The 13,026-nt window shown below is 38.1% G+C and overlaps 2 protein-coding genes and 1 pseudogene across 2 annotated transcripts in view; all 3 read left to right on the top strand.

Moving 5' to 3' along the window:
- LOC107732667 (tau-tubulin kinase 2-like) overlaps positions 1-5,940 on the top strand; it is a 14,446-nt gene extending 8,506 nt beyond the window's left edge. Inside the window, exons 12-13 of the mRNA XM_016544073.1 lie at positions 416-1,308; positions 4,772-5,940. Of these exons, the coding sequence (XP_016399559.1) occupies positions 416-1,308; positions 4,772-5,216 (1,338 nt within the window). The 3' untranslated portion in view covers positions 5,217-5,940. The remainder of the gene's footprint in view (positions 1-415; positions 1,309-4,771) is intronic.
- A 2,679-nt stretch (positions 5,941-8,619) lies between these two features.
- Positions 8,620-12,309, top strand: LOC107732294 (NADP-dependent oxidoreductase domain-containing protein 1-like; annotated as a pseudogene).
- The window catches only part of LOC107732658 (protein TMED8-like), a 4,665-nt gene continuing 3,720 nt past the window's right edge, over positions 12,082-13,026 (top strand). The window contains exon 1 of the mRNA XM_016544062.1: positions 12,082-12,137. The gene's annotated coding sequence lies outside the window, so the exon portion shown is untranslated. The remainder of the gene's footprint in view (positions 12,138-13,026) is intronic.

The raw sequence follows: 13,026 nt of genomic DNA, 5'->3' as shown, positions 1-13,026 counted from the left end.
TTGATTGGCAAAACCGCCTCTAGCGCACGCGCGGTCCCGCCCCTCACCTTGGCGGCATGTGCTCCGGTTGTATTGTAAACAATGACGTTGTCTATATTGCTTATCAATTTGAGCCTGATTGAGACACAGAGGATATTAGTGAAGAGGATCGCGCAGAACCTGTGCAAGCACGGCTCTTAATGGTATGTTTTTTGATTGTTGTTGTCTCATACTTTTAGATACGCTGTTATTTGTAAATGCTACTGCTTCTGTTAGCTTTTAATATACGGTTTTATTTAAAGCTGATTAAAGGTTTAATACAGTATGGCAACCGCACGCGCGTCCATGTATAACCACCACCCAAAAAAAAATCACAATCAACCACTCCTTTAACATTTATGTAGTGCATAGCTAATTTTCTCTATTCCTCTCTCAGCTGACAGCTCAGCGACCCTCTGTACTGTCTTCCCGATCTGCATTCGACAGCGTTCCACTGGAGAGACGTGATACTGAAAATGGTAACAATGAGATGCATCCACAAGACAACACAGCTGACAACAACTCCCCACAGGAGCATGTTGCCTTCCAGCCCACCAGCTCCTCTAATGTTGAAGGGGATCCTTTGCTAAATGGGAATGGACCTCAGAAACCTTCAAGCCCAGTGCCAAGCCTGGTGCCATCTCCATGCACACCTCCCTCTCCACGTAGCCCAGTTCTGATGAACGGCTGTCTTACACCTCCTTCAGATACACAGAGAGATGGCAACAAGCAGCCTCCTAAAATAAAAGACCCCAAGAGTGATCCTCCCATCCTTGAGCACTCCATCGAGCCCAACCAATACACTCTGGAGGAGGGAAAGGAAGATGCTCCTTCCAGAAACGGCCCCTCTTCTCCAGCCTCTGCTCCCAAACAAGACCCTAATCGTCGGCACAGCCGTATCCCAGTGTTAGAACCATCTAGCCTTCTGGATCCACCACCTGGATCTGCTAAAGAGAAGTTGCTGCAGAGGAAGGTTCACCATGTTCCACTTTCACCCTCTGCTTCCCCGTCATTATCCTCTGACAGGCGTGTCATTGTGGCTGCTATGCAGCGGGACCAGATTTCTTCTGCCTCTTCTGAACGCTCTCAAGATGAAGAGTCGCTTCTGGGTTCTCGTTCCGATCGTCATGGAGATGATGCTGCCTCACTGTCCTCATCCTCTAGCCCACTTCTACGGAAGAGCAAGATACCACGCCCAGTTACCCCCACAACGAATGCGGAAACCATTACTGCACACTTTGTGCCCCGTCCACCACCAGGAAAACCTAGCCGCTCCAATGTGGATGGAAGGTAGTTATCCAACCTATAGCCAACATATTGTTATTGTATATGCATGGTTCTGTCAGAATTTCTAACCCTAGACCAGTAGTTCCCAATCTTGGTCTTGGAGAACCCCCAACACTGCACGTTTTTGATGTCTCTCTTATCTGACACACACATTTGAGGTCTTAGAGCAGGGATCCTCAAATCTGGCCCACGAGATCCACTTTCCTGCAGAGTTTAGCTCTAACCCTAATCAAACACACCTGAGCAAGCTAATCAATGTCTTCAGGATCATTAGAAAATCACAGGTAGCTGAGTTTGATCAGGGTTGGAGCTAAACTCTGCAGCGCATTGGACCTCCAGGGCAAGATTTGACGAGTGCATTACTACTTGTTTACAGATCAACCAGAATCAGTTCCTGACGTGAAGATAGGTGAAAACCGTAGTTTGACAGTTCGAAAGGTTCAGAGTTTGAACAGATGGCAGGACATCAGTATGGGCAGGATGGAAAAACTGGAAAAACTAATAGAGAATGAACTGGCCAGTGAGGCTGACTATATTTTCTGCCTTGACATAGATACAAAGTTCTATGGCCATTGGGGTGTGGAGTCTTTGGGTCGTCTGGTAGGCGTGATACATCCTTGGCTCTTTGATACTCCAAGGAATCGATTCACATATGAGCGTAGACCAAAGTCTCAAGCATTCATTCCAGCTGGGGAAGGTGATTATTATTATGCTGGTGCTGCATTTGGTGGCTCATTGGAGGATGTACATCATCTCACCAAAACCTGCAGGGAGCAGCTGAGCATTGATGCTGCAAACTCCATTGAGGCGGTATGGCAAGAGGAGTCTCACTTGAACAAGTATTTCCTTTTGAACAAACCTAGTAAACTGCTCTCTCCTGAATATATGTGGCGGGACATCCATGAAAGTGCAGCCCAAATAAAAATAATTCGCTTCACTAATGTACCTAAAAACTATGCTGAAGTTCGTCCAAACCCGTAGCAAATGTTGCCAGTATTCAGCTACACTGACATGGTGTGTTTTCACAGGCTTCCCATAATTGTGCGACATTGTGAATCTGTTAACGGGTAATAATGGCAACAGGGAAGTCGAAATCTACCACCAAGAAATGGATAATCACAGACATGTATACAGATGTTTATGAGCACAATGTGGCATCAGGAACAAAATCTGCCAAAATCTTTTTGAATAAACATTTACAATATGAACTTGTTCAACTTTTTTGCAATACTCTTTATTATGTAACCAAATGCAATTTATGTGTATTGAAAGCACTGACAACCTTTTGTTTTACCACTTTTATGAAGGGAGTTGAGGGAGGACGTTTAGGGAGCTACAAGGTCTGAAGCTAAAACCAATTGTAAACTTTAAATGATATTTTCTGGGTACTATTGCAAAAACATAACCTGCCTTTTTGTATGTTTGGATATGCAAACATATGTGCGACACATGACATTTTGACACCGTAAAATATGTATGCATACATTTAGAAACATCAAAATCTTTACGACTATGTTTTATATTTATATTATTTATATAAATATATTATGATTCCTTTGAATTGTATTTGTTTATATTTGTATAAATATAAATGTATTTATGAATATACATTTTGACATAAATAAACACATTAACTATTGTATAGATAATAACACACTAAACTGAGCTGGACGATGACACAACTGAATCAATGATGAACTGACTTTAACAAAAAAAAAATCAGTTTACTATTGTCCTCTTGCATTAACTATACACTATTTTCCTGTTTAATGCTTTGACACAATCTGTATTGTATAAAGCGCTATATAAATAAAGCTGACTTGACTAAACATAACAGCTTTTCAACAATATATGTAGTAGCAATAATTTTTCTTTATTCTTTCGGGCAAAGAATTAGCTCTGGTCTTAGTAAGAGTTTCAACTGTTTACTGGATGTTCTTGTACAAAACAGAAACAAAATAAACTGTTGCTCGATCTTTTTTTTTCTTAAAGGGGACACCAAAAATTAAAGGTGATTAAAGGCAGTCCAATAATAAAACAGAGCAAACCATTACAGAATAAACATGGGGTGTGTTTAACAAATGTACATATAAATCTAAACACATTAAAATAATATCTACTCGAGCACTTCTAATTTTAATGTTAAATTTTAATTATTCAAATTATGTCTCTTACATCCTCAGCCCCTAATTGTATAGGCAGGCATCTGTATATCATTTATCACATTAAATTATTTAGAGCAGGGATCCTCAAATCTGGCCCACGAGATCCACTTTCCTGCAGAGTTTAGCTCTAACCCTAATCAAACACACCTGAGCAAGCTAATCAATGTCTTCAGGATCATTAGAAAATCACAGGTAGCTGAGTTTGATCAGGGTTGGAGCTAAACTCTGCAGCGCATTGGACCTCCAGGGCAAGATTTGAGGAACCCTGTCTTAGAGTCTTTGCTAATGAGCTGATGAATTGAATCAGGTTTGTTTGATTAAGGAGACCTTTAAAATGTGCAGTGTTGGAGGTTCTCCAGGACCAGGATTGGGAAACACTGCCCTAGACCGAAATTTCTGACATTCTAGAGCAGGGGTGGCGAACTCCGGTCCTGGAGAGCCGCAGCCCTGCAGAGTTCAGCTCTAACCCTAATTAAAACTCACCTGCCTGTAGCTTCCTAGTAACCGTTCAGACCTTGATTAGCTTGTTCAGGTGTGTTTGATTAGGGTTGAAGCAAACCTCTGCAGGGCTGCGGCTCTCCAGGACCGACGTTCGCCACCCCTGTTCTAGAACATTGGTTCCCAATCCTAGTCCTGGAGAACCCCCAACACTGCACATTTTTGATGTCTCTCTTATCTGACACACACATTTGAGGTCTTGGAGTCTTTACTAATGAGCTGATGAGTTGAATCAGGTGTGTTTGATTAGGGAGACAACTAACATGCAGTTTTGGGGGTTCTCCAGGACCAGGATTGGGAACCAAATTCTTACTTCCCTCCAAGAACTTTGGGCCAGCAATGCCCTGTCTACTGCCGAGCAACCATCCAGAACACCCTAGCAACCACAGAATGCCTTGGTAATGCCTAGCAATCACCCAGAATATTTTAGCAATCACTTAGCAATGCACCAATCAACCTTAAAAAAATAGTTGCAGTTACCTAGCAATGTCATAGCAGATTGGCCTAGCAACTTCCTAGCAACCACTCAGAACTACCTAGCAACCACCTGTCACCCAACCAGATCACCTGGAAAGTTTCTAGACATTTAATAAAATGATGGGTGCTAAGATGTTCTGAGTGGTTGGTATTGAATTGCTTAGTGGTTGCTATAGTGCTCTCGATGGTTACTAGGCAGTAGCTAAAGCCTTTTGAGTGGTCGCTACAGTATTTTTGATAATTGTAGACGTTTATCAGGCAATCTGTTATTTCTTCATCAATTGCATGCTATAGCGTAGTTTGACTTCATTTGACTTCTCCTCCAGGCTACGGCGGTACAGGATTTGTGCCGGCAGCAACAGTGACTCAGATCTGCTGACATGTTTGGCCCAGCTAATGCACGGCAGCTCGCCCCGTGGCTCTCCGCACCCCAGCTGCTCCTCCCCCCAGCACATGGGTGCGAGGCATGTGTTCGTCGGTCCCACCGCTGCTCAGCACCTCCACCAGCGCAGCTCTAGTGCCTCCCCCCGCAGCTCCTCCTCAATACAGCGCTCCATCAGCTCTATCCCGTACTGCCACGAGCACCGTGGTGGCTGTCTGGGCCGCAGCCATTCTCCTCCCAGTTTCTCGGGCTCACCTCCTCTGCGCCGCTCTCATCCTCACACACAGGAAGGATGCTGTGGGAGACAGGCCCGCTCCGCCACTGTACACACCCAACGGGGCAAAGCTGGCATCCGTGAGGTCAGATGCTCGAGCAAGCTGGGCAGATAGTCAACCACAGGTTTCAGACACTGGCAGAAGAAGTGAATGAGTGAAAGTGGGACCTTTGGGTTTCAAAGATCCCAATTTCTACAATAGCTAAAAAAATAGTTGATTCTCATTCCCTCGCACATCTGCAGTTTTTGCAACTCCTTTGTGTCCTCTCCATCAATAGCCTCAATTTTTAGATGCTGGCTTTTAGGAACACCAAAGTCACTTTGAGAACATGGGAGGTTATACGTGATGGTGATTGGCTGGATCTTTAGTAGTTTATAGTTTGTTTTCTTTCAAACATTCCAGAGCTTTTATGAAGATTACTGTATCATGAACTACATGAGGTTTGCATCAAGATTGGCTGTACTACAGTATTTATTATGTTATTTATTTGGGCTTTGATGCATTGCAGCCCTCTCTGAGCAGTGGCAGGTACACTGCTAGATCATGCCATCATTAACCCTTTCTGTGCTTGTGCTTTGGCTACTGTCAGCACTAAGACATGGCCTGAAACACTGTACGCAAGTATGTGAACTGACATGCTGTGGTTGCATGTTGTTGCATTTGAAATCTGTGCCGAAAACAAAAACTCAGTCATTAGTGTTCTTACATGGGAAAGGTTTATTTTTAGGTCAACTAATATCATGAGCGGAGCAACAGTTAGAAGAGAACATTGCTGAGTTAGCTTTCTTAAAACGTAACGGGATAGTTCACCACAAAATGAAAATTCTTTCCTCATTTACCCACCCTCATGTTGTTCCAAAACGTTCTGTGGAACATACAAGAAAATGTCAGAAAATGTTTTTTGTCCATACAATGGAAATCAGCGGTAACCAAAACGGGTTGGTTACCAACATTCTTCAAAAGATATTTCTCGAATGTTCTTTTGTGTTCCACGGGAAAAAACAAAACAAAACATGAATACAGTTTTGAAACTATGTAAAGGTGAGTAAATGATGACAGAATTGTCATTCTTGGGTGAGCTATGCTATGTTCAATGGGACCATGCGCTTGTACTAGCGTAGACTGTTTCTGACGTCACTGAGTTTGCAAGAGGAAGAGTTCTTCCTTTTTCAAGAATTGGTGACCACTGAAACGATAAAAAAAAAAAAAAGTGTTTTTGCACTTTGATGTGCCTAAAGAAATTTTGCTTTGGAATATACAGTATATAGGGCAGGCTCAAGCTTACAGAATCTGGAGTCACTAACTGTTTGTTAACTTTGCTTTTCTGTAGAGCCTCTGGTATCCCACAGCAATGTACCGTTTCCAGCAGAACAAAGTGTCATATAAGTCACACTTATTTTTTACTGGTTATTTGCAGGCCCTCATATAATCTATGCCTGTTATACTTCGCAGAAAACTCGACTTAAAACTGAACCATCCATCAAGTTCTATATAGTAGATTGCATTTTTTAATATAAAATATTTTAGTTGATGTGATTTGTGCTTTCAGCTACCAATAAGAATGACATGCTCTCAGCTCCATTAAACATTTACCATTTTAACCCGTTTTACAGATTCTCTCTGGGTGTCTTGGCTTTGCATATCAAAAATCACTACTCACCTTGCATACAATCTGTCAACTTAATGTTAAAACGGAAGGTTTTAAAGTTGCGATACTTTTACTATTTCTTATTTTATGGGAAGAGTTCTGATACTGATACAGTGGCCAATATTCACGGATTAAACGTATAGTTTTATTATATGTGCCACATGAAGATATCCAATTGAACAAAATTGAACAAATGTTAGTTTTACATACCAAAACTTCAACGTTTTTGGGCTGCTATTTGCCATTTGTCACTCATATCAAAGTTTTACATGTTTCAGAGTTCATTAAAAAAATAATAATACATATTTTTGAAAAGCATGCATCTAATTCCCTTCAAAGGCTGGAACAATAAGTTACACAGCCGTCTTCCCTCTCCACCTGTAAAATGCTGTAATATAGCTTCCACTTCACATAGAAGGCCAACTCCTTGCATGAGCTACAGAAAAATAACAAAACGCTGCCATGTACAATAAACCCAGCATACAAGTTTTCATATACCTGGAGTTTGTAGCCTGATAAGTTCAGTCATCTTGTAAATAGGGACTTCATGTTTATTATTTTCTGTCTGTCCTCTGGTTTGTGTCTTAAATATATTCTCTTAACCTCACTACCCATGTTTTAACTTTATATCAGCACTTGCAGAGTACTTACTCAATCCTCAACTGCTTAATATGCATTTATGAGTATGAGAGTGTAATCTGGTGATTTGGGATATCAGCATATGGCATCATACAAATATAAAAAAAATTTTCTCAATAAAAAAAAAACTATATAAGCATTAGAGAAAAAAAGGCATTAGTAGCAAGATTTTTTTCCCCCAATTATTATCATTATTATAGCGTCACTTTAGTCAGACAATTTACAGTTGCAATCACAGCCTTGTATTATATAGTCAGTAATTGGTATTAATGGGTCAGACTTAAAACCATCACTGCAATAAATCCTTTGGCCGAAGGAGATTACAGGCATATTTCACCATAGCAAACTTTTTATGTTTGTCAGGTCAATGTTAAATAGCAAAGAAAACAGGACAGAATTTTCCAGGACACCCTGAAATGCTGTTTCATTTCAATTTCGTTGACAAACCCTTTTGCCTTGTTTAAAATAAAATCAATGTATTTAGTGATTAGTGAAATGCAATTTAGTACACTGGTTTTATCCCATCCAAAGCAGACTGTTTCATTGCTTGATGGATCTCAACCTATTTGCTCCATGCATTTTGTCTGCATAATGAACACTTAAACTGCACAGTATTGTTTTGACAATGGACTGAAAGTTAATCTGTGCAGTACGATTTCTCTGTTTGCATTTCATCTCTAACAATGCAAAGGCTGAATTTCTCTATTACTGCTCTATTATTAATTGTCACAAAATGACAAGCAATGATGTAACAGTATGAGAAAAGAAAATACATTTTTACATCTGTATAATTTTTATCGTTGTTCACAATTTATGAAGTTAAATGTACAGTGTACAAAAGAATGTTATGAGGTGGGACATTGTACATTATTGTAATTATTTGTGTTAATTTTAATTTGTATCATAAATGCCTTGTACAGTGTTTTATTTTATTTATTTATTTATTTTCGGGGTTTTTTTTCAGTTGGAATTATTTTGTATTTTATTTTTATAAACTTGCTATGAATAAAATTTTCATTCAGCATGCCAGCAGAGGTCCCCGAACATTCAATTCTGAATTCTAAAACGCAAATGGGGGTCCTTGGGACTTTTATTTTGAAAACCTGACGTGAAGGTTTACCGTAGCGTTTTATGTTTTATTGATTCTAGTTTCACAGTTTGAAACAGTTACCATAGAAACCGGACCTGATTACGTAAAATATCTTACCTTAAACAACCACGTTTCTCGAAATGTTGGACTTCACAGTTCATTTAACCTCTCTCGGGTTTGAGGCTGGACTCAGTGAAGAAGAGAAAGAGCTGCTGGTGTGTCTGCGCGGTCGGGCCGCTGGGTTGACTGTCAGTGGATGTGCGCATGCTGTGTTTGCCTATGAACTTTTCCGTTTGTTGAGGTAGGAACAGTCGAACATTGTTGTGGATCTCATACGACTCTAATTCCTACATAGATGCCGTTTTTATTACAGTCATGAACATTTTCACACAGAAAGAAAGTGAGTGCTGAGAATGGCTGCAGTGATGAAGCACATCTGTATGTTGGCATTCTGGGAGGAGGACAGATGTGCAAACAGCTGGCGACGGCTTTACTGCATGCATCAGCCTCAAGCCACATCACATCAACATCTCAACCAAAAGACCTGAGACGTCAGGTTAGTGAGTTTAAATAAATTGAAATTAAATATTTTTTAAAAAATGAATTAAAATGGAAATCAAATATTAAATTAATTATACACTATTATATTAATTAAAATATTGGTAAATAAAAACATTAGTAAATAAATAAAATTGTATATAAAGGCTATATAAACAATTATGATATGTATCATAAATAATAATAATAATAATAATGTATTATTAGTAATACTTTTATTCATCAAGGATGAATTAAATGGATCAAAAGTGACAGTAAAGACAATTACACTGTTCCACAAAAATCTATTACTTTTTTTTTTTCTATTTATCTAAGAAAATGTATCACCTGTCAGCTATTACCAATCATAATAGCAGCAAATCAGCATATTAGAATGATTTCTAAAGATCATGTGACACTGAAGACTGGAGTAATGATGCAGAAAATTCAGCTTTGCATCACAAGAATAAATTCCAGTTTGAAATATTTATTTATTTATAACTAGCTGCTTAGTTGTGAGTTTAAGCAGCTAGTTAATAAGTGGCAAAAAGAATAAAACCTAAAGAATTCCTAAAAAAGATTTGTGTGCAGCTAAGATGAATCATGTTTCATTTGACACTTTGGGTAACAAAATATATGGGCTAGATGCAACCAGATTCAGTTCTACAGTTTTAAAAACAATTGCTTCTGAGTGCATTTACATCGCCGTTCAAAAGTCTCTTATGCTTGCTAAGGCTACATTTATTTGATCATACATTCAGTAAAAACAGTAATATCACAGCAATCGGTTGGGATGGTCCTCAAATCCCTGTGTCAGGCTGGACATATTTGTGAGCATGTGGATCCTTGGAGGGAGGCCCGTTACTATAGAAACGCGTGTGAAGGTCCACGTGCATGTGACCACTGGCGCCCTCTTGTCATGGTAATTATGCAGTCAAGAGCAGTTTCCACTCTAATGCTGCACATATCATTAAAAATCCTCCTGAGTCTGGTGTCATTAAGATTAAAAACAGACTGTTTTACATTTTACATCGTACAACTCGTATGCCATAACAGATAAATCGTGATTTTCATAAGGCCTAATCTCTTTTCTTTCATTGACCCACAGGGAAATATTCAAACATGGGTGTTGAGTGTTACTTCCACAAAATTAGACTGGCTAAATGGGCAGACATGCTCTTCCTATGTGTCTTGCCCTCTCATCTACCTCAAGACTGTGCAGACATTGTCTGCCATCTGCCTTCAGGCTGTCTGGTGTACAGCTTCACCTCAGCAGTGCCACTCAAGATGAACATACTTAAGATTATTAGCCTTAGTTTTGCATTCCCACTTTTATTTATTATGGAATTAGGGAAATGACCTGTGCTTTGTGATCTGTTTGTTGATTGAATGTCTCTCAAATATTGATTATACTTCCAAATTTTAGATTTTGAGGGAGTAGTTGCAATAAGACATAAATAAATAGTGATTTATTGAACTTCATATATAGCCACAATATGTCATACCATCATTAAGCGTCAGCTTGTCATCTTCTCAAAGCTTTAATTTGTCCATTTCAGGCTTGCTGTGCTCCTTGACAACAGTTTTATTATCAAACCCCAGTTTGAGTTTGTGGCTTGTGATGATGTCAATACAATTTGGCTTCTTCACAATCGAGTGACCGCAGCTTTAAAGGATAAAGAAGTGATTTCAGCCTCAGTTCCTCTTTCAGTGAATGGCGTGTGAAAATTGCAGATGTAACCTTGACAATGCATTTTTATTTCCCCTCAAAATATGTCTATATCCATCTGGCATTATTATACATAAACAACTAAGAAATAATAATAATAATAATTATTGTTATTATTCACTACCATAAAAAAAATTTGGGGTCAGTAATATTATTTCAGAAGGCGGGCCTTCATTTGATACAGGAACTATTCGAGCCGTTCATGCCAGACTGGTGAGAGAGGTGTTGTAATAATGTAAAATATGTGAAAAATAATGTGTTTTTCGAACAACCAAGTATGAGAGCCTGTTCTAGTACACCCCCAAAACAAAATCAAGACTTTGTAAAAGAGCATAATAGGACCCCTTTAAAGAAATGAATACTTTTATTCATCAAGGATGTACTGAATTGATCAAAAATAAATGGTGTTCTTTTGAACTTTCTATTTATCAAAGAGAATGAATCAAGGTTTCCACGAAAATATTAAGCAGCATAACTGTTTTCAACATGGATGATAATAAGAAATGTTTCTTGAGCAGCAAATCAGCATATTAGAATGATTTCTGAAGGATCATGTGACACTGAAGACTGGAGTAATGAAAATGCTTTGCATCTCAGGAATAAAGTACATTTTAAAATATATTCAAATAGAAAACAGTTATTTTAATTTGTTATAATATTTCACAATGTTACTGTTTTTATTGTATTTTTATTAAATTAAAAAAGCATAAGAGACTAAGAGACACAAAATTTAAAAATCTTATCAACCCCAAACTTCTGAACAGCAGTGTAAATGCACTAAGAAGCATTTATTTATTTTTTTAAACTGTACAATTGCATCTAGGCCATATGTTTTGTTTCCTAGACAAATTATTTAAAAAGTTCACTGATTAATCTTAGTTTTACGAATATCTTTTGTAGGAATTCTTTTTGCAACTTTATAACTAGCTGCTTAAACACACAATAAGCATTGTATTTCCCTTCCAAATATGTCTATATCCATCTGTCACGTGAAGTCAATATGGTTTTCGTACGGTGAGCTATAAGACTCCACTGTTTGCTGAAGGTGACCTCTTCCTGGATCAGAGATGGGTATCTGCTGAGCTCTACAGTCTCCTCAACATGTGCACGACAGAGAAGCTGGGCTCCGGAAAGACTCTTCAGCTGCTAAACAGGCTGTTTGAGACTAAGACATGTATCTATCACAGTTTTGTAAGTTCACCCTCACCCTGACGAGTGAGTCTAACACATTGATTATAATTGTTCAGAATGAATTATGACTATTATTCAACCTTGTTTTATGATCATTTATAATAGCTTCTCTGTTGTTTTACAGCCTTTTTCCGTGGATCAGTTTGGTTGATGCACAAACTAAAGACACTCCATTGACTGATTTGGTGTCAGGAGATAAAGGTTTGCGAGATTGCATTTCAGTCATGTACTACAATGTATTTTCAAACTTAGCAGAAGGATAGGACATCATTTTGTTCAGTTAGTTCAATGAGACAGCAATTCAATCGTGCAACATTTAAGTGTCAGTGTGTACATTTTTGTTCATTTTCAATCTATTTAAGCTCATTTTGTGCAGGTGTTTGTAAAGTGAAGTCTAAAACAGGTGTTAATTAAACGCAGGGGAAGAGGTAGCATGTCAGCTGGATCCCTTTGAGCTGCCCGAGTGCTATATTTGTGTTTTATCCTCTGTAGATTTTTTCACACATGGCCAAATGACTTTGAAAGGTTTCCCAGTAGATTTGAATGTGCCAAGCCATTTACATACACAGGATATATGCTGCTAATAAACAAAGACGCTAGAACTATTTATTTCTGTTTATCTCAAAAAATTGTAATACTACCAATACAAAATACTTAATGTTAGAAAAGTAAATGTAAGATAAAGGAATATATTTTTTGCTATTTATTTTATTTTAAAATAAGTAATTAATGTGTGAATGAATACTGAAGTGACAGTAAAAATTAAATCCAGGATGACAGATGAATACTATATTTAACTGTTTTTTTATAATGTAACATACACAAATGTGCTGTAGTACTATATGTATATATTTATTTATTTAATCAAAAATACAGTAAAAACAGCAATATTGTGAATATTATTACTATTTAATCCTATTTTAATGTGTAATTTCTTTTACTATTTTAATATATTTTAAAATGTCATTTATTCATGTGATGCAAAACTGAAATTTCAGGATCAGTCTTCAGTGTCACGTGATCCTTCAGAAAGCAGATATGCTGATTTGGGGCTCAAGAAACATTTCTTCTTCTTATTATTATTATTAAT

The sequence above is a fragment of the Sinocyclocheilus rhinocerous genome, unplaced genomic scaffold, assembly GCF_001515625.1.
Source record: "Sinocyclocheilus rhinocerous isolate Xijiao unplaced genomic scaffold, SAMN03320098_v1.1 scaffold1635, whole genome shotgun sequence".
NCBI classification, from domain to species: Eukaryota; Metazoa; Chordata; class Actinopteri; order Cypriniformes; family Cyprinidae; genus Sinocyclocheilus; species Sinocyclocheilus rhinocerous.
This window is presented reverse-complemented; position numbering and strand designations above follow the sequence as displayed.